The sequence below is a fragment of the Lissotriton helveticus genome, chromosome 3_1 (assembly GCF_964261635.1).
Source record: "Lissotriton helveticus chromosome 3_1, aLisHel1.1, whole genome shotgun sequence".
NCBI lineage: Eukaryota > Metazoa > Chordata > Amphibia > Caudata > Salamandridae > Lissotriton > Lissotriton helveticus.
The window spans coordinates 329296908-329319474 of NC_136061.1; the positions used below are offsets into that span (position 1 = coordinate 329296908).

At 42.7% G+C, this 22567-nt stretch overlaps 1 protein-coding gene across 1 annotated transcript in view; it reads right to left on the reverse strand.

The window, feature by feature from the left end:
• Positions 1-2034: 2034 nt before the first annotated feature.
• The window catches only part of TRPV3 (transient receptor potential cation channel subfamily V member 3), a 90265-nt gene continuing 69732 nt past the window's right edge, over positions 2035-22567 (reverse strand). The window contains exons 14-18 of the mRNA XM_078683589.1: positions 20822-20888; positions 16827-17098; positions 11644-11756; positions 7231-7310; positions 2035-3981 (exon numbers count right to left, since the gene is read on the reverse strand). Coding sequence (XP_078539715.1) covers positions 3863-3981; positions 7231-7310; positions 11644-11756; positions 16827-17098; positions 20822-20888 — 651 coding nt within the window. The 3' untranslated portion in view covers positions 2035-3862. The remainder of the gene's footprint in view (positions 3982-7230; positions 7311-11643; positions 11757-16826; positions 17099-20821; positions 20889-22567) is intronic.

A 22567-nucleotide genomic window follows, 5' to 3' on the forward strand; every position in this document is an offset into this window, starting at 1 on the left:
ACAATTGTATGATTCCTTTTCTCTGTATAATTTGTGTGTGTGTGTGGCGAAAGTGCTATGACACCATACATTATGATGAGTAGCGTTATAAAGGAAATTAAATAAACGTGAGGGGGCTAGGAAGAGATAATGGACAGTGGGGAGGCCAGTAGTGAGGGGATCCGTGTTTAAGGAACTTATGGGAGCCCCAACAAAGATCGTCGCTCAGGGCGTCACCAAAGCCAACGCTGGTCCTGGGCAATTCTTTAAGCTCAGTAGATCAATGTCATCTCTTGGTCCCCTATTTTAAAGGAGACCCAAGGGTAGTCTTGGAGTTTTAGGTCTCCAGCTTTGAAACACACTCTCCTTGGACATCTGCTGCCTTTCATATTTTGGCGGTTCAGCAAGAGTATGATAGCATCCATGTTGACTTTCTCTAACTCCTGCAATTAGGGCTCCTGTCCCCAAGATGGCTGCAGGTGAACATGCACAGAGTAACAATCTTACCACGCGTATCTTGCTGACACCAGATTTTGTGAAACAGCAGATTTACTTTTAGTTTTTACTTTTAAACTGAACCATTATGTCTGAGTTTCACTCTTGCATTGGAGTTAGAAGCACTCCTGTTCTTTTATGGAGAAAAGGAATGTTGCATTATTTTATCGTACCAGGACTGGCTAGGCCACTGGTCCTGTTCTTTTATTCCAAGTTTTGTAAAAGAAAAACGTAACACAACAGAGACGGGCTGATTCACAAAGTGTTGTCTAGATGTATTTGTGACTCATCCCTGGAATTAGCTGTAAGTGAAAAGTGTGATGTATTCACAAAAGTTTGGGGCCTTCAAAATACACACATATGATCTCATTTTGACCTCTGGGGGTAGTTTACCAGCCCACATATGAAAGGGAACAGACTCTGAGTAACAATTGCTAAGTTATGGTATACCTAACCTTACGAATCCAGAAAAGAATCAACAAACTTTTTAAGAAACATCTGAAGACTCACATGCAATCTAATCTGCCCTTGCCTCTGTTAAATCAAAATGCAATTAATCATGGTAAATTGAAATATATTATGCTTTGTATTTTTGAGTGCATCTCACAACACTACTGTGTTGTGAGGTGGGGTTTGTCTTGCATTTTGAGCTGTTACCACACCCTCCCCCCAAGCTCGTAACCTGGGCATCATCATTGATGACTCTCTTAGCATGCGCTCGCAAGCGGTAAAAATGACAGCTACGTGTTTCGCCATCCTTAAAAGGCTAAAAAAAATCTGCTGGATGTTGCCAGAGTCCTCCCAGAAAACCGTGGTCAATGCCCTGATTACGTCAAGGCTGGACTACGGTAATGTGCTATACCTGGGCTCTAACAAAATTATAACAAGCAAGCTGCAGATGGTACAGAATTCTGCAGCCAGGCTGTTATGCAGGGTCCCAAGAGCCACTTCCATATCTCCACATCTACGAAACCTGCATTGGCTCGGGGTAGAAAACCAAGTCAAATTCAAAGCACTGAGTTTCATGCATAAAATCAAAGCAGGTAATGCCCCGAAATACCTTCAATCCCTGGTCTGCCCCTATTCCCCTCTCGTAACCTCCGCTCCTCCAAGCAAGGGAAATTCACAGTTCCCAAAATCAAACTTTCCCGGATTGGTGAAAGGTCGTTCTCCTATCTGGGTCCCTCACTGTGGAGTGCATTGCCTACAGCACTACGCAACGAGACCGACTACATTCAATTTTGGCAAATCCTTAAAGACATGGCTTTTTAACAATTAACCATCTATCATGTCTCCATCCACCCTTTGGATCTGCGGTTTGTGCCGGGAAACCCTTTTTGGGTAGCTGCTGCGCATTATAAATTCAAATAATAATAATAATATTAATTCCATTCTGGCTGACTGGATCGATTTCTTTTTGACTCAATATGTTTGTTTTGTTCTTCCACTCAAATGATGTGTTCTGTTGTATGTGTATTGCTTTACAGATAGTTAATTAGTTTACATACTAGGTGTGTCTACATATAAGTTCTCAGTCCATACAAATTTCAATGTTTTTTATTACACAAAAACGTATTAATAAATATGTATTTAGAAAAAGTAGTTTGCAATGGCTCAGTAGTACATACATTCTATATAGCACATTTTGTAACGAAAAACTTAAATATCATCGTATTAGGTTTAACAATTGCAACAAGACAGTAACTGAGTTGGGTCTCTGAGGAGAAAAGCAAGCCTTCCTTTAATATTTAATCTCATTTTCACTCATGAGTGATTAGCAAATTGCTGAACAGTGCCTTTACAAGTTCTGTTTCAGAGTCCATTTTCCTGCTGATAGACATCGCCACTTCATCTGTTATCTTAAATGTTCTCAGCTCCTTCGTATTTTAATTCAGTTAAAAAACACAACTTTCATATATTCTGATTCCATCGTTGCAAGGAACCTCACTTGCATTAGGCACAGTAACTCAGACAGAAAAATACACATACACTTAAACCATTGTAAACAAGTATGCATCATTCAAGTATACAAATAGATAATAATTACAAAACACTTGTTATTCGTACTTTTACATAAAATTAATAAATAGCAAATATACAAAAATCTTCATAAAATCTGAAAGGTGCAAAATCTAGGTAGTTTTTCTATATAAAATACAATTCCTGGCTCAAATAAATATACATTTGACTGAAAGGCGCACTTTTTTTCAACAACGCCTTGTGTAGCTTCGAATACGGTGTTTATACCAGTAATGATCACTAGGTGGCATGCTTACAGTACACTTGGAGACAGATCTTACTAGAGAATGTAATATTCCAGTAAGAATGTTCCACACATATAACAAAGATTTCTATACAGAGGATGTTGTTTGTTAATTATTAAAGATCAATGAGGTAAGACGTTCAATAAATACCTGCACCACAATTAAAATATATACATCTAGATATAATGTATTCAAAATAAGAACACCTTTGCATAGTTTATGCTTTTAAGAGTATCTAGAAACACAGTTCACAAAATATGTCCCAGATCACAAAATATGTCTCAGATAAAAAAAGTACCAGCCCCATTTTAATACAAGCACATTAATTTGGTTCAAGGGAACTGTTCAAGTTTTAGAAATGGATTCTATTTTTTAACATTTAATAAAGCACACGTGGACAGATCAGTCAGGGGGCAGATACGTGGCGTGTTAACATAGGTGTGTCTTTCTCTTAATATTTTGCTTTCTTCATCCTCCACGGTTTCAGACAAGTGTAAGACAAAAGTACAAGATAAAACCCCCAACATTTTGGATATTTTACCTTAAAAAAGTACAAGTATTGTAAGAATGCACTTATATTCCAACTAATACCGTATCTCACTTGCAAGTGATCATCCAACCAGGTTTCTTGATTTAATTTGGAGTTTTCAGCCCATTGTCTTCCTAATCAAGTGTTCCAAGTTTCTAACATGTCTCTTTTAAAGTCACGGAAGCATATTATGGCTTATAGTAGGTGTTTAATCTGAATACCAAACTCTTAGAGTGGGATGTAGTTATTTCATGGAACCTGATTTGCAAAGGCACTTTAGGGATAACACACTTTCGCCTTAGAGGACGGATAGCACCATATCACTGCATGAGCACTCCTTGGAACCTGCAAGTGAGAGCTGGCCTCTGTGCACAGAGATTGTGCTGATAGGTTTTGTGGTACCCACATGAATCTCTTCCACAGTGGTGCCACATTATGGTTCATGATGTGCTCCATGTTCCACCGAAGAGCCCAGTGGAACCACTAAATGTAGTCACTCTGTGGTCCACAAGAGGGAGCAGCGACTAAAATACCTCTTCAACAAGGTTCAATTGGCATAAATAGAGAAGTGTGGCCTTTGTGGTGGCAACAGTAATTAAACCTCTGTCTCAAATGGGATGCTGTTTGGTTCATTCATGTTTATCACGAGTCCTCGATCTTTTTCGGCAAAGCTATCCATTTCTTCTTCTGCGATCATATTCAGTTTGCGAACGCCTGCGGAGGAAGAAACAATACATTGTTAGATTGTCTTGACATTTGATGCATTTTACATCTGTGCTAATCTCTCTTTAAGAGTCAGTGGCACATTGCAATAGAAACAAGTATTGGTAAATGCAATAGGTTTCGCCAGTGTGATTAATAATACGCTGTTTTTTGTTCCAGCAACAGAACTAGCAGGCACATGCATCAATGTAGGCTTTTGTGATTCCTTAATTACGATTATTAAGGAATCGCTGTTAAGGAACTGTAAAAGCCTATGGATGTAGGAATCGCTACAAAATTAGCGATTCCCAAAAATTCCTTAATTGCGACTCGCAAATTGTGACTCACAATTAAGGAATGCCTTCCCATTCATTCCTATGGGCCTACAGGCCTTAGGGCCAAGAGGAATGAATGGGAGATTGCATGCGCAATTTGCAAATATCAATAGGGTGCAAGGGTGTCACAAGGACACCCTGTTGGGCCCCTAAAATCAATCTATGCACACATGTTACACACACACACATGCCCCAAGCACATGTGTATGTTTGTAACCTACGTTTTGCAAATAACCATCAAGTACAAATTGATGGTAATTTGCACCCCCTATTAGCAAAATCGCAATTTGCGATTCCATCATGCATTGCATTTAAGGAATCGCAATTTTCAATTCCTTAAATGCAATAGCAATTTAAGAAATCTCAATATTTTGCGATTTCATAAATTGGAAAAGGCTGACAGGTTGATGCATCGCAGAAGCCCTTTTTGCGGGAGCAAATGGCCGATGTTTGCGAATCGAACCGTTTGCACTCACATAAATGGTTGATGCATGTACCTGTAAGCCTTTAACCCTCCCGTGGCCAATCGCATACCTGCTCACCTTCTTGAGGTTATAAGGCAGAACTACAGCACAGGGAACAACATCATATGTGAACTGGGAGACTGCCAACATGGAGACGCTGGAAAGAGCAAGATAAACACGTTCCCAGAGTCAAAGAGATGACATTTACTCTGAACATGATTGTCTCCACTGTTCAGCACTTCTTAGTTTGTCTAAAGCATGTTGTTTTCCGTTTTCGTAGATAACATGACGACAAGGCTAGTATTTATTCACTGTGTTACCTTTGCCACCTACTGTAACTACACAATGAACAGTGTGCACAATATTAACACTGCAAGCTTTGCTGGTACGTCTACTGCTAGCACTGCCGACGATGAGCAGTGTGCATATATTAACACTGCAAGCCTTGGGGTATAGCTACTGCTAGCACTGCCGACGATGAGCAGTGTGCATATATTAACACTGCAAGCCTTGGGGTATAGCTACTGCTAGCACTGCCGACGATGAGCAGTGTGCATATATTAACACTGCAAGCCTTGGGGTATAGCTACTGCTAGCACTGCCGACGATGAGCAGTGTGCATATTTTAACACTGCAAGCCTTGGGGTATAGCTACTGCTAGCACTGCCGACAATGAGCAGTGTGCATATATTAACCCTGCAAGCCTTGGGGTATAGCTACTGCTAGCACTGATGACAATGAGCAGTGTGCAAAATATTAACACTGCAAGCTTTGGGGTATAGCTACTGCTAGCACTGCAGACAATGAGCATATATTAACACTGCAAACCTTGGGGTATAGCTACTGCCAGCACTGCCGACAATGAGCAGTGTGTATATATTAACCCTGCAAGCCTTGGGGTATAGCTACTGCCAGCACTACCGACAATGAGCAGTGTGTATATATTAACCCTGCAAGCCTTGGGGTATAGCTACTGCCAGCACTGCCGGCAATGAGCAGTGTGCATATATTAACCCTGCAAGGTTTGGGGTTCAGCTACTGCCAGCACTGCAGGCAATGAGCAGTGTGCATATATTAACCCTGCAAGCCTTGAGGTACAGCTACTGCCAGCACTGCAGACAATGAGCAGTGTGCATATTTTAACACTGCAAGCCTTGAGGTATAGGTACTGGCAGCACTGCCGACAATGAGCAGTGTGCATATATTAACCCTGCAAGCCTTGGGGTATAGCTACTGCCAGCACTGCCGACAATGAGCAGTGTGCATATATTAACCCTGAAAGCCTTGGGGTATAGCTACTGCCAGCACTACTGACAATGAGCAGTGTGTATATATTAACCCTGCAAGCCTTGGGGTATAGCTACTGCCAGCACTGCCGGCAATGAGCAGTGTGCATATATTAACACTGCAAGGTTTGGGGTTCAGCTACTGCCAGCACTGCGGGCAATCAGCAGTGTGCATATATTAACCCTGCAAGCCTTGAGGTACAGCTACTGCCAGCACTGCAGACAATGAGCAGTGTGCATATTTTAACACTGCAAGCCTTGAGGTATAGCTACTGGCAGCACTGCCGACAATGAGCAGTGTGCATCTATTAACCCTGCAAACCTTGAGGTATAGCTACTGCCAGCACTGCAGACAATGAGCAGTGTGCATATTTTAATACTGCAAACCTTGAGGTATAGCTACTGCCAGCACTGCCGACAATGAGCAGTGTGCATATATTAACCCTGCAAGCCTTGGGGTATAGCTACTGCCAGCACTGCCGACAATGAGCAGTGTGCATATATTAACCCTGCAAGCCTTGGGGTATAGCTACTGCCAGCACTGCCGACAATGAGCAGTGTGCATATATTAACCCTGCAAGCCTTGGGGTATAGCTACTGCCAGCACTGCCGACAATGAGCAGTGTGCATATATTAACACTGTAAACCTTGGGTATAGCTACTGATGAAAGCACTAATGTGATGGCAGAATAAACCGAATGACTGCCTGGTCACCTTTTGTACCTTCCTTGCACTCAGTATCCAAGCCATTTGCACAGGTAAGTAAAACTTACACCTGCAAATCGTTGCGTGAATTAGACTTGATATGTGCATCATGGAGGACAGAAGCCTTCACCCTGGCTATTTACAGTACGACCCCTAATACCTTTAATCAGGGATGGTTGCCTTTATGTACCTCATAACAGGGCATGTGTTTGCATTTACATTTTTTGAAGAAGAGATTGAATAATGAGCTACAGTTCTTTTCAGGACAATGTTAAGGAAAATGTATTGTGCAGGTTATTTGCAATGACACAACAATTAAGAGATAAGAATTGGTCTTTCAAATGGATTTGGTCCCATGGCTTACAAAAAATTGAAAATCAATATTGTACTTTTTTATTGTGATTCGTTGTTCATTTTGCAATGGCATGATTTAAGGATAATAAAACAAGTTTTAAACAGAATAAACAGTACCTTCAGGCATTGTGTGCCCTGGCTCCTCATGTATGCACGTCACATGGTTGTGCCATTCGGTCCACTTCACTTCATTGATCCTGCAGAAAGAACACACAGTTTGTAAGTTCACTGCTTTTGTTGATGTCTTTTTCTGATAGTTTCACTTCACTCCCACTCGTTTAGTCGAACCGATAACGCAAATCACATGTCCTTCCATCATTACTTCCAGCCTCCCTGCAAGAGCTTTGCATTCATGGCCATGCCCATTCTTGGAGCTGGAAACAAGACACTGTGATATATATTGTTTATATAAATGTAGTATAGGGGGTGATTTTGTATCATGCGTAAGGGGGCACTCGTTCCTGACAATACAGCATCAGTGGTACTGGTCTGGAGGAGGTGTCTTGGCTGATCCAGAGTGTCCTCTCAGCAGATCACTGCCACTGTGAACTTATACCACTCTCACTCCCATTAGCTGCTTGTGTCTCTGTTCTTTTCCCTCACACCCCACACCTCCGCAGCTCATGGGCTCCTTTCCACCGTGAACTGGTTGTTCCTTTTCTTTTCTTCCTTCCGGGTGTCTGCTCCATCGATGCCAAGGACTGATGGTTCTTGAAGGTGATGTCTTCCTAGCTCTCTCTCTATAAAGTCATCCTGTTGCTGCTTGTGAAAGTTATTACAGGCTCATTCATACAAGTGCATGCAAAGCAGACAGGCTGACAGCCTAAACTTGGACCAAGAACGTGCTGTGCTGTGTATATATGAAGAAAGCTTGCATTACATCTCCTCTTGCTAAGCCTGCACTGCGTGGGAGACACTTGCACAGCTATTGTCTGTGCTATGCGAAACTTGTTTTAGTGTAACTTACCGTGCTGCTGTGCTTCAGTGTATGCAAGGAACGCTTACACATTTTCTAACTTTGTTGTGATTGCTCATTAAGTATGATGGAAGCTGGTTCTGCTGCTGCAAGTGCAGTACATCTGCTGTGTGAGTGACTGAAAACTGCACTGATGCTGCTTACGCTGTACTTTTTGCATGAAGGAAGCCTTTGCTACTGCATCTTGTGCTGTATCTGCTTGGCTACTGAGGGAAACAATTCTGTACCTGTTATGCGTGCAAATCTTTAGCTGCAACTGTTATTTGCAAGTGATAGACCCTTGCAGTACTGATGCCAATGCAATACTCGTGTGAACTTGCAGTGCAGCTACCAGTGATGTATGTGTTTTGTGTGTGCGTGTGTGTTAGATAGAGGGAGAAAGAGAGGGAAAGAGGGAATTTTGCCAATGCTGCACTCATTTGCACTCTACCCTTCTCTTGCTCTGTGTTTATGGTGGAAGAAGTAATAGGAGCGGGCGGGGGGGTTGTTTTACTGCTGCTAGTGTGCCTGTGCTTTACTGATTTGTGTGTCTATGTGAAACCATGTCCTTAGTCTGGCAGGGAAGCTGACTTTGCTTGCAATCTGTGCTCCACCTGATTATGTGTGATGGTAGCTTACACCATTGCTCAAGGTCCAGTGCCTGCTATGTGTATATGAAATCTGCACTGCAGCTTCCAGTGCTGTAACTTTTCCCTGCACTTGAGTGAGGTTATCACTGATTCTGTCTGTGCCTATTCTCTGTATCAAGGTGAGTCCCCCATGTTACTGCCTGTGATGTGGCAGGTCTGTGTGTGGCAAACTCACGCACTGCTGTGATCTATGCAGCATGGTCTTTGCATTACCTCTTATGCATGCTGGGCCTCTTCTAACATGCCTAATGTGTGTTTTGAGATGCGAGATGCACTACATGGATTTACTTCATGGATTTATCACGTGGATGCATTACATGGATTTTACTCAATCTGACCAGGCATTATGATTCAATGACCACCATTCAGCAGCACTGTAAGTTCTAGCAACACAGGGTCAGACATTTGTTTCTTATGTGATGATATCTATGTCTAAGGCAAACTTGCACTGCTGTCTATCTATGTAGTACATGTGAGTGTCAGGGATGCTTGTGTCACTGCCCAGGCGTTACATGGTCTATGTGCATCTATGTCTAAGGCAAGCTTGCACTGCTGTTTATCTATGTAGTACATGTGAGTGTCAGGGATGCTTGTGTCACTGCCCAGGCGGTACATGTTCTATGCATAAATTTGAGGTTGCAAAAATATTTCACTCTGCCAAATCGATTGGCTTTGTCCCAGTGCTTGTTTTAACTGCTTCTGTACTGTAGTGACAGAGCTCTTTTTCATGCAGTGACAAGGATTAATTCTTGTATTCACCGGGCTCTGATCGCCCAAGCTGCAGCAGTGCCACTCTTTTTGCTGTTGCTGGGAATAGACATCATAGTGACACTGACATGCCAGCACGTTCCAGCATTTTCGGACCCATGCACTAGCATGACTAAACAGATGCAATCGAACATATGTTAGAACATCCAGACTGCTTCTAATCTTTACATGTAGGGATTCTACCACTACCCAGCGGCAGGAATCGAAGAAATGAATTCAGGGTTAAAAAGAAAAGATTGCCTAGTTTGTAGTGTGCTCGATAGAGGTATCCCACCGACATGCCGGTGCACCATGCTAATGGCAAGTGTTGGTTGATAGAGGCCATCACCCCACACTCTATCGTGCTTGTTTCCCTGCTTCCTTTTGAGGGCATTCTGTACTGGTGAGCCTGTGATCAAGTATGGGTGCTACAGATGTTTTAGTGTCTCTCATGCAGTACCCAGGACTCCCCCAAACACATTGAAATGTCTCAGGCACTCAGTCTGGGAACTGAAAGGTTTTAGTTCCAGGGGATGGATCTTTTAAAAGAGGCAACAGAAGATGCTCAGCAGTGAGGGGCAAACGATCAGCTGTCAATGGGGATGTATGTCGTTACAACGCATCCTTTTTCCACGCATGCCTTTACAACGCAGGTTTTACAATGCAAGTCGTTACAACGACTTGCGTTGGGGGGCGCTGGATAGTGAATAGTTTAATTTACTATTCCAACTCAAGTCCCCGTGGATAGTAGGGAAGGTTTTGTATAGTAAATTAAACTATCCCCTATCCTACAGTGCCCTCCAGCGCAAGCCGTTGTAACGACTTGCGTTGTAATTCCTGCGTTGTAAAGGTACTGCGTGGAAAAAGTTTCGTTGTAAAGGATGTTTACCGTAAATGGTAGCACCACTCGGTGTTATCCAAAAACCGGGAGCAGATGAAATCCTTTTGATTCTTTGACTGCTCTGTTTATTAAAGGTGGTCTACAAGGCTTTAACGGTGGCTACCCTAAACAACCAATGAGTAGTCATCAGTGCCTTTAGCCTACCATTGGTTGGTCGAATCAGCTAGAAATTTTTGTTTGAGGATTACTTAGAAATGTTCTACTGTTAAACCCTCAATGAAAGCTTTCTTCCGTCTTGGGATGTGCCATCTTGCCTTTGAGTCCTCAGAAGAAGTATCGAGAGATCATTTGAGGTAAAAAGAGGTGGGACATTTGTTAGGTTATGTCTTTATTTTCTTCCACAGATTTGGTCCAGTTCCACCTCCAGTGAGAGGTGTTCCTTTGCCACAAAGTGACTGAGACTCACAAGGCCTCGGTATGAGACTAACACTATTAATATAATCATCTCAGTCTGCAGATTTACCTTGATGTGACTCTATATTTGTTAATTTGCACATGGCCCTGATGAATCATAAGCCCTGTCCTGAGCAGGAGGGTTAGGGGTCTGATTTTGGGAGCTTGTTCCTTGGCAGGCTTGGTCTTAGCCACTTTTCTTGCACAGCTGTATCGGTACCTCAGGCAGACGTTTGCTGACCAGAAACTTGAGTGTACCTTCACCCTTGAATAACTGTTACGGGCTGGGGGTCCAGGAGCACCTAGACCTGGGTTATCAATCCTTCTAGGTGTGCAGAGACTCTGGTATCTGGGATAATAAATGACTAGTATTGCCTCACTGCCTGGTATTTGTCTGTTTATTTATACCCTCTGCGCCTATGCTACACCTTTCCAGTTGTTGATTTTCATAGGCCCTCACAAGTACGATGGATGAATAAGCAAAAGGAGTGAGAAGGAATGGCTAGACTTTTTTCTATCAGCCCTTCCTTGATACATTTATTTATTTTTAAAATGTGGAAAGCGCATCTTATACCCGTGGGTGTCTTGGCGCTATAACTCAACTCATTATCCCCATGAGAGCATTATCAGGTTTCAAAAATAGTACAATTAATAGAAAAAATTATTGGTCAAACAACCAAGTTTTCAGCAACTTTCTGAACTGAAATAATGAAGGGGTAACTTAACACAGCACCCACATTCCCCTTGTGATTGGGATAGTAGGGTCTCCACTTTATAGGTCCCCAGAGGTGCAAATATGTAACATTAGGCAGTAACATGACTATTGTGTGTTTGCAGGAATGGCAAAAGGGCCCTCAATCCTACTTAACATATTAGATAATTACCTTAAGCAGGTCCTGTAGTCATCTGTGGATACCTTGCACCTTTCGCCAAGTTGAAATTTAGCCTTCAGCCACTGAGGTAAGGATTTTTCACAATCCAAAATAGTTCTGGCTCTCTGAAAAAACCAAAGTAGTGATTTTCTAATTGTTATGTTGTACGTTAACTTAAACATGATAGATGCTTATCACTCCAAAACAGGCAACCACTCTGCTCTGAGGTGAATACCAAATAATACAGCAATTCCATTACTTAAGGTTTTACTGTTTATCGATTTAGATTAGTATATAGGATTTGAGCAAAGAATATACGGTATCTGAAAGACGAAAACAGTGACTGTCTGGCACAGATACATTACAAAACTTAAATTTTTTACTATATATGTTATTCTCTGCACTATCAACTTGTGCTAGAGTTGCACTCTGCAAAATACATACATAAATAAATACATAAAAAGACCCAGGGCCTCATTTATGAGACTCCTTGCGCCTCCCGAACGTCACTTTGTTTGACGTTCCGTGGGGCAGAAACCTGCTTGATATTTATCGGGCAGCATTAGGCCACTTTTATTGGCTTAATTTTGCCTGATAAATATCAGTCCCTTTAACGCAGTGTTCTGAGTTAAAGGGGAGTGCAATGGGTGTTGCTGGGGGCGTTCCTAGCAACATCCATGGCCTTTTGACACTGCCCTAGATTTACGAGAAATCGTAAATCTGAGGCACTGCCAAAAGCTTAGGTGTAATGGAGGCCCAACGGGGAGAAATATCTTTATTTATCCTCGTTTTTCCTTTTTCTATGTGTGCTGCATTCTGCAGCACACATAGAAAGAGGAAAAAGCCTCTTGTGATTATTTTTGTACAGAAAGGTTTCCCTTCCTGTACAAAAATAATCATCCCCTCAACACAGGCACCTTTGCACCATGGCGCAAAGGTGCCTGCGTTGGCGCACAACAGCCCATTGTGCGCTGGCGCAGGGGAAAAGGACAGGAATACGCTGTATCTTATAGATACGGTGCATTCCTGTCCGCATTTTCCCGGCGCATTTGGCCGTAGGGAATGTGCAGCAGGAAGGCTATGGCAAAACCTCATAAAGGAGGCCCCCAATTTCCAGGGCAGTGAATCAAAGCCAGGGACTGATACCTAATTTAGGTGAGGACCTATATAGGTAATGACCTATACAATGAATGGGGTGGGTGGCTATGCTCCAGGTGTGTTTATCATGCTCCACCCCAGGGGCAGCTCCTTCGATATGGTGGAGGAGCGTCGCCCCACTGCTGCTACCCAGCAGAGTCAACAGTGGAAAATAAAATATTAATAAAATAATGTTATTAACATTTTCTTGTTCACCAGTGCCTCTGCTGGGTAGCCAAGCCACCAGGGTGTGGCCAGGTCATCCTCATGAGCTTCAGGAGGAGTTGTGGGCACTACTAAAAGCACATTACGGTTTGGCCGGCCATTTTTGGCGAGCCAAACTGACATGCGAATTCAACATTTTTCGACCCGGCTGTTATACACTAGGGTGGAGACGTTGCATCGCGATCAGCCACCACTGCCGCACCCAACACCCAACGTAGAGCAAAGTCTTAGTATTTCATTCCCCAGAGCATAACTTTTTATGCGCTGGAAAGTTGCATTAAAAGTAACACACATTAGCTTGAATGCTGCTTTGCACTACTTTGCACTGCTGATCAGTGCTATAGTGCATATGCTCTCTGTATAAATTGTTATTGTGATTGGTTATCCATGATTGGCATATTTGTTTTACCAGTAGGTCCCTAGTAAAGTGCACTGAGTGTGCCAGGGCTGGTGATTCAAATGCTACTAGTGGGCCTGCAGCACTGATTGTGCCACCCACATGAGTAGCCCTGAAATGGTGTGTGCAGTTCCTAACTGCCATGCTGACCTGACCAGTGTCCACACTGGCCAGGCCTATGCCTTTCCTTTCTGTACACATTGGACACCCCAATGAAAGGCCCAAGGTACCCCCCTGGGCAGGGTGCAGTGTATGTGAAAGGTAGAGCATGTACTAGTGTGGGTGACATGCTCTGATAGTGAAATACTGCCAATTTTGTTTTTCACTATTGAAAGGCTATCTAGTCCATAGGCTTTGTGGACTGACCAGCAGTTGCTTTGTTGCCAAGGAGAGGGGAAGGACTTTGCTGTGGCTGCGTCCCCTTGCTTGAAGAGATCTCCAAGGGCCCGAGGAGAGCTGGCCTACTGTTAAGAAGTCACAGGAACAAAAGGACTTTACCCCCAGCTTCCCCCTGAACTCTGCTGTATGAGTTCTGCCCTTCCTAGAGTTACATTGTAAATATGATGCAATATGGCACATTTTTTACCCTGCTGGTGATTCACAAAAAGTGGCACCGGTGACACAAAGGTGACGCAAGGGCTAATAAATAAGCCCCCAAGTTGGATTTCAGTGGTTGTGTTATTGTGTGTATTCTGACTCAGCAGACCATCCGCTGTGGGCCAGTACATTTTCCACCAGAACTTCCTTCAAGGTGAGTGCATGTGAGGAGACTTTTGTGACGACCAGCAATGTGGAAGCAATGGACGAGCCCGAGCTCTCTGTCAGGACGTTCATCCATGTTCGGCTCATACCAGATGTTCTTCCATATTACATAGCTTATACCAATGTCACTGTCATTTATCTGGGGTATTTGTAATGCCTTAAAAAAAGTACCAAGCATTGGCAAAACCAATAGGTGGTGCCTACGCAAGAGCTTTTGCCTTTGCAAATATGTTTTAGCCATGCTGTACACCAGTGTGGCTGCTGTTTAGCACGGCTGAGTTAGTGGCGTAGAGGAGAGTGGGATGAAGTGTTGTAGGTGGAGTGGTCTACAGTGGCCAACAGTAGAGTAGAGTAGAGTGTTGTAGAGTGGAGTGGAGTGTTGTGGAGTGTTGTGGAGTGGAGTGTCATGAAGTAGAGAAGGTTGAGTGGGAGTGGAGTGAAGTGTTGTAGAGTGGAGGGGCCTAGAGCAGACGGGCATAGAGTGAAGTGGCGTAGCATGGAATAGTGTGTGATAGAGCGGAATGGCATGGTGTGGAGTATTGTGTCATAGAGTCCCGACAGTGGAGTAGTGTAGAGTGGAATGGTGGAGTAGAGTGTCGTGGAGGAGAGTGGAGTAGTGTAGAGGGAGTTGTGTTGAGTGGAGAAGAGTGTTGTAGAGTGGAGTGGCATAGGGTGAAATAGAGTAGTGGAGTGGCAAAGTGTAGAGTAGAGTGTCATAGAGTGCAATGTCATAGATTCGACTGCAGTAGAGTGGAGTGTTTTGAAGTGGAGTGGCATGGGGTGGAATGGTGTAAAGTGAACTGGCATAGAGTGGAGTGGTGTAGCTTAAAGTGGAGTAAAGTGTCACATGGTATAATGGAGTGGCTTGGCGTGATGTGACGTAGAGTGGAGTAAAGTGGCATAGAGTGGAGGGGCGTAGATTGAAGGGGCATAGAGTGAAGTGGCACATTGTTGTTGTACATTGGAGGGGCAAAGAGTGGCATAGTGTGGAGTGAAGTAGTGGAGTAGAGTGTCTTAGAGTGGAGCATCATAGAGTGCAGTGTCTTAGAGAAGAGTGTCGTAGAGGGGAGTGCCCTAGAGTGGAGTGTCATAGAGTGTTGTGTAGTGGAGTGTCATAAAGTGGAGTCGAGTGGTGTGGAGTGGCATGGAGGAAATTGCATAGAGTTTAGTGTAGTGTTATAGAGTGGAGTAGAGTGTCGTGCAGTGGAGTGGCATAGGTTGGAGTAGAGGAGTAGAGTGGTGTGGCATAGAGTGGTGAAGAGTGTTGTGGAGTGACGTATGGTGGTGGGTCCTAGAGTGGAGCATCCTAGAATGGAGTGGTATAGAGTGGAGGAGCGTAGAGTTGAGGGGCGTAGAGTGGCATACAGTGGAGTGGTGGAGTAGATTGTCATAAAATGGAGTGGCATAGAGTGAAGTGGAGTTTCATTGAGTAGAGTGTTGAAGAGTGGAGTGTCATTGATTGGTGTAGAGTGGAATAAAGTATAGTTCTGTAGAGAGAATTGCTCAGAGTGGAGTAGAGTACAGTGGAGTAGAGTGTTGTAGGGTAGAGTGTCATAGAGTGGAGGGTCGTAAAGTAGAGGAGCACGGAGGGGCATAGAGTGTCACGGAGGGTCGTAGAGTGGAGGGGCTTAGAGCGGAGTGGAGTGTGGTGGCATAGCATAGTGTAGTTTTACTGATAAAACTATACAGCGCACAAAGAACAATGTGTGAAAATTGCATCACCTAGAATTACAAAAAAGTGCTCTATTTGTGCTTTCATACTTCTGATATTTTTGCTCAGTTCATTTGCACAGAGTTACATTTTGTTGTGTGATAGACAAAAACCCTTACTTTCCCACCCTCATTAGCCAGCAAGATTGTCACAAAAATCCCTTCATGTTGAAGTCGACCTCTGTCTTTGAATGCACAGCAAATGTGACAAAATAGGAAGACAATTTAAAGGCCTGTTTACAGAAAGCGAGCACTTGTGGAAGAACACAAGGAGCAACTATGCTCCACAGAAGGGACAAAGACATGCTGGACAGCCTAAAACAAAGAAAACCAGCAAATAGAAAGCAAGCAAATGTGAGTTACAAACCACAAAGCCAATGGTAAGCAGTAGGCGGATTGCATCCCCAGGGAATCTTTCAGAATGTCCACAAAAAGTCTTTTTACAACCAGACAGCTTCACTATGTGGTAGGCTTTGACCTAATGGCATCTGCATCGAACGTTTGGTGCACAAAGCACATTTATACTTGCTGATAGGTCCAACTTTCATTACAAACATCAGTGCAAAGTCACACGTAGACTAGTGCAATCTGATGTATCTGAAATTGTTAGGGCTACATTTGCACAAACACAAGTACAATTTTGGCAGTCTGAAAATAGTGGTGTTAATTTCTGCTGTTCCCAGTGGCACCTACATAAACCAATCCCCTTCTCTTACCTGCACGGGGCAGCAAACTTAAGGGGTGCCCCAGGTGGCAGTAGGTCTAGCTATGCCACTGTTGCCGAGTGGTGTACTTAGAGTTCTGAGAGCAAGTGACAACTTTCCATGCCGGCAATGTCGCTTACACCCCCCATTTTTAAAAATTTCAGCAACTGGCAACGTTTACAAAACAAGTTGTGAAGTTGTAATTTCTAGGACTTTTCAACTCAGCACACCCGTTATAGAGGTAATAAGTAAACACCAACCTGAAGCCTCCAAATGTGCTCGCTTTCTTTGGAGACCTTTTCCACGGTTTCTCCCATGAGCGCAATCAACATGTTGAGGAGGAGGACAAAGGTCAGTATGACGTAGGATATAAGCAGGAGCAGGAACAGCACTGGGTACTTCGAATCCTGCTGGATCTCCAGGTCTCCCAGCCCAATGGTGAGCTTGAAAAGCTCTACTATGGCGGTGCTGAAATTATTGTATTCACTGCATTCACTGACGTCATCGCACGTTTCAATCAACGATGCAAGAGCTAGGGGAGAAAACATATGATCAAAAAGACATTTGGCTCTTCTCTTTTCTATACCGCCCTGTAGCATGTGCTTTCTGAAATATCATCTTATCTTTGATCTGTTAAAATTCCAAGTAGATTGATACGAATCATTTCTAAACAGGTTATGTTTTATAGGGTTATTGTATAATTGTTCTTAATCTGCAATGCATGCAAGTGAGTTCATAATTAAATAAAATGCAGTAATAATTAGCCTTGCTCTAAAAATAGTAAGATTTTAATTCAGTCTATAAAGAAACAAGACCCCTTTGAAGATCTACTGTAATGTTAGCACAAAATGACAAATTTAGTTTGCTATTTGAGTGATACATGCAAAGCAGGTAGTATCCCCATCCATCCACTAAGTACTCCAAAACTCCAAGTCTAGAGTTCAAGCTTCTCAATGCCTTGGGCATCCTAGACTCTATGTTCACTGCGTACATTTCATTGTGTCTCTGTGTCCACATTTCTCGTAGACCGTCTCCAGCATCTCCCTCGTCAATATATCCTTCTGTCTATCGCTTAATATGACACTCTTGTCCACGTTTCCCAGTGTGCATTTCTCCTTCTGTCAGTGTGTAGCTTAAAGTGCCCGTGCTTCTGAATCTCCCTATGTCATTGTCTCACGGTTTCCATGTCTCTGTATGGCTGTGTCTCTCTGTGTCATCTTTCGATGTAGACATCTCCCAGTCTTTCCACTGTTCCTTCTTTTAGCATTAATCTTGTGAAATACCAAGCTCTTGTTGACCTGCTGAGCCGCAGAGCGAATGATCATTAATTATTTTGAAAGAAAATATTGCTACTTTTAGGTTACATCAAGATTGTTCTCAACTATTAATTAAATAAAAAAGCAATATTTAACCATGGCCTCAGAATGCAAACATTTCTGTTCAATATACAAAGATACAGAAACGATTTGAAAATGATCTGTAACTTGAACTTCAGAGTAAATGGAGAATCCTAAATTTGTGTTGATTTTTGAGTAATGTATGCAATGCACGCAGGGTCACATTCTACAGACCCATTGTTCATCCTGGTAACTGGGCACTCTCAGAGTTACCGATGACAGAGGTACCAGTGACATAGTTACTGGACGTGACAACAGTTACTGGTAGATGACACGTAGGACCCTGAGTGCCCCTCTAAAGTGAGGGGTTCTAGCATGTTTTTCAAGGCTTCCAGACTGTTTTTGGTGGTACAATTTGTATGGGATATGGATACTTTTCATGCAATTCAGGTCCACCCAAGCTTTCAGTACTTTATGGCAGTGGCTGTTGGACTGATCACCTGCAGTATAATTGGCTTTTAGGATGATTTGTGTGTTTTCTGCAGAGTTGCAGAATGTGAGGGTGAAGAATTTGATCAGAGTTGTGTGGGGTGTCAAATATGTATTGATTTTGTAGGGTCACAAGGTGTATAATTGTGGAGTCGCACACTGGAGTTCTTAATTTATAAAAGGAATGGTAGGAGTGAAAATTCTTTTGATTTATTGGAGAGGAAGATGGAGAACCATGTTAGCGCTGTGCTGTTCGTGCTAAGGATGGTTTATGATTATCAAGTGTTTGACTTTGTAAAAACGTGTTTAGAGGGCTAGAGATATTAGGCCTCTGACTCCATATGAGCCCGCTTCATTGATCATGTCTGGCTTGAACCTGGGTAGCCTGTTTGTTTCATTTGGGGCAGTTTTGCAGGTGGGTACAGACTGGCCTCCCTAAACTAATACTTGCAATTTGAAAATATAAGATTTTAACTGTACGACTAATGTGCCATTATTGTTTGATTATGTCTTTGGCCAATCTGAGCTGTTTGTCACACATAATCCAACACACTCAAGATCTGTGTGACAATCTTAGCTATTTTTTTAGACTAAGATCACCATCATCATCTTCAGTCTTTTTCCAGATAGCACTGCTTGCTGTTACATGTGCTACACTATCTATTCTGATACTTGCTGCCTCCTCGGTGGGAGTTGGTCTAATTTTTACCAGTCTCCATGCAGAAGGTAAAATCACTCCAGAGTTATCCGATTTCAAACAGATTTACCCTGATCTTTTTCTTTTGTTGACTAACTCTGCTTCTAAAGGCTTACCTCTTAACCCTTTACAGCTGAAAACCTGGAACAAAATGGCTGCCTCTTTGGCAGAGCCCCTGCGAGCCATTTGTAATTGATCATTAGCTACAGGTTTAGTACCCAGTGAACTAATAAAAAGCGTAGGTGGTCCCTTCACTGAAAAAAACAACGGCAGATCCGTCAAACCTTAACAACTTGTGACCCTTCTCGCTTTTGCATTTCTATTAAAAATTCTGGAAACATTTGTGGAAAGGTGTCTATCAGACTTCATGGAACCGCATCACCTACTGGAACATGTTCAATATGGTTTCCGCTCTGGCCATGCAGAGAATCAGCCTCAGTCTAGGTTCTGGATGACCTTCGTATAGTATCAGATGTGTCACTTTGTGACCTTGTACTACTGAATCTGTCAGCCACCTTCAATACGTTCTCACACAAAAGTATTCTAAACAGATAGGAAGAAGTCGGAGTCAGAGGTATGGCACGTGGGGGGTCCAGGTCCTATCTGGAGAATATAAGCAAAGTTGTTCATCTTCCCCATTTCAATCTGAGTTCAGACCAATCAATCAAGGAGTCCATTAGGGATCGTCACTGAGCCCCACACTTTTTAACTTGAATTTAAAACCACTGGCTCAGTTGATCTGTGATCAAGGGATTAACCTGATAAATTATGCCGATGCCATTCAGCTGATCATTTCAGTGGATCAATCTTCCTCAGCCACTTTTGAGGCTTTCAATACCTGCATAGATGCATTAGCTGTGTGGCTTAGTCAGAGCTTTCTCAAATCAATAAAGATGAGACATTGGTAATCTGCTGTTCCACTTGCAATATCCCATGGTCATTAACAGTGAATTTCTGGACGAGATCGTACAACACCCAGGGGAATATGTCCTCATCCTTGATCTCAGTCAAGAACTTTGTATTTTATTTTGATGAGGCTCTCAGCCTTGTGAGTCAGGTGACATAACCGTCAGCCATCAGTTTCTCTCTTATGAAGTTACTACGGAAAATCATCCCATTCCTTCCAAGTCATACATACCCTCTGTTTGTGGAGTCCACCGTTTGAACAGAATGGTCTATGGTAATGCCCTCTTTTTAGGCACTCCAGACTACGTAGTCAAAAGGGTATAACATTGAATCAGCGTAGCTAAATGGGCTTTATCTTGCCAACTTAAGGCCTCTGCCTGTAAAGCTCTTGATTCTCTTCATTGTATTTAAAATCACTGTTTCTGGTTCATAAGGCTATTCCTGGCACTGGTCCGCTGTACCTCAAGAGGGAAAGCCAGCGGTATACACCCAGTCGCCTACTATGCTCGGCATCATTCAATTTACTCTGTAAACCTAAATTCAGAAGATCAATTCTGGTGGTCGAGCTTCCTCTATTCAGGCAGCCTACCTGTGGGACTGCCTCCTCCAGCATCTTTGCTCCATCAAGAATTTATTGTAGTCCCAGAAAGGCTTAAAACCTGACTTTACACCTGCTAAAACAGCAAGATGTTCAATTATTCTCTTTGTTTTCTGTAAACTCAGCACCTGGACACCTCTACTGGCAGCTGCTGCACTCTATAAATGCATGTAACAATAATAATAATCATATAAGTAATAATAATGAAAACGATCAAACAATACATACCTACACCAAATCCAAACAAGAACAGGATGTAAACAAACAGAAACTTCAGCACATCGTTTAAAATGACCTGAGAATAAAGACATGAAATAATAAATGGGTGGTTTTGAAGGCTTAAAGTCATTATATGACAGTGAAAGTAAGAATTGTTTTCTCACGCTGGTGTAGATGCTGTTAAAACACTGAGGGGCAGATAAACGAGCCCCGTGCGACACATTTGCCCCGCCGCTGAGTTACTTATGTGAGGCAGCGGAAGCGTAAAGCAAGTGCCACGCTGCGATGGATTTACAATGTGACGCATCTAGGGAGATGCATCACGCTGTAAACCCCTACACCACATTATACCCGCGTCAGGTATAATGTGAGCATACCGTCACGGTGTGGGCGTTCCGTTGCAGGAAAGCCTCGGAAAAGTGCCTCAGTGAAATCTACAAGATTTCACTGAGCCACTTTTCCGTGTCGCTGCGTGAAAACCTTGCACCTGCTCGAAGCAGGCGGAAGGAGTGATGCAGAATGTTAAAGATAGGCCGGTTTGGGACAGTGCTGGAGTTACTCATGCCCGTGACGCAACTCCAGCACTGCGCCAACCTTACGCCGCAGATACGACACACATATGCTTATCCTTGTGCCACATTGTAAATGCGGCACATCCGTTGTGGCGCAAGGGTGGTTTTGCGAGTCGCAAGTTTACTGGCGCATCCCTGCTGAGATGCACCAGTCCTTGCAGATCTGCCCCTGAGTGGTCAAAAAACCTTGAAATAGATGCTTTTTGTCTTATACTATTTCTCCTCTGGTTTATAATGAATTCAAAAGATCAAAGCTGCATAAATTCTAATCCGCATTTCTCAGAAGCTTATCTATGTGTAAAGTCACAAAATAAATTGGCATGGAGATCAACATAGGCAGGTGGGACAGAGCCGTTACTGCAATTTTAAACCAAATGAGTCACACCTGCAGTTATATTGCAACATGTAAGATGGTGGTCCTACACTGTTTGGAAATATAAACTTGTTCTTGTATGAAAAACATAAAAGCTAACCACATAGCAAAAACAAGTGTGTGTTGCATATGTCATATGTGGATGTGTCTGTTTATATACAATTATCATTGAAAAAAAAGGTTGAAGTAACTTTAAAGTTAGGTGGAAATGTAAATTAAAACATACAGTTTTAAACAAACAAAACCACTGAACCGTACCAGTTATAGTTATCTCAATTAACTGTAACTCGTGCCTATGGTAACTATAACCTACAGCCCCGTACTGAAAGTTTTATCATTAATAATTGAATTGAAAATTTTGCAGTGGTATTATCAATGATTAATGAACCAAACTTTGAAATGCACCGCCCCAAAAAATTTTTTCAATCTCCACCATATGTGGTTGATAAAGTTCCATAGACAAGAATATTTTTTCAAAATAAGAGACGCTGAATCCGTAAATGCCAAAAAAAGTTCAATGTTCCTTTAATTATCCATTAAGGTACCAGCCAACGCGTTTCGTTCCGTCAAGCGGAACTTCTTCAGGGCGCAATAGATGTTGAGATGGGATGTTATTATGGTCTCCCAACGTCGATAAATAATAAACGAAGTGTATCCAGAAACAAATATTATTCGCTATGTCCGTTTCCTCCGTATATATTGTTGTTCTCCACAAATAGGCTATTTTTTGCCAGTTGTTTCAAAATAATTATTGGCGATATGATATATACCTTATAATCAACAGATGTATTTTACTATTTCTTCATCGTG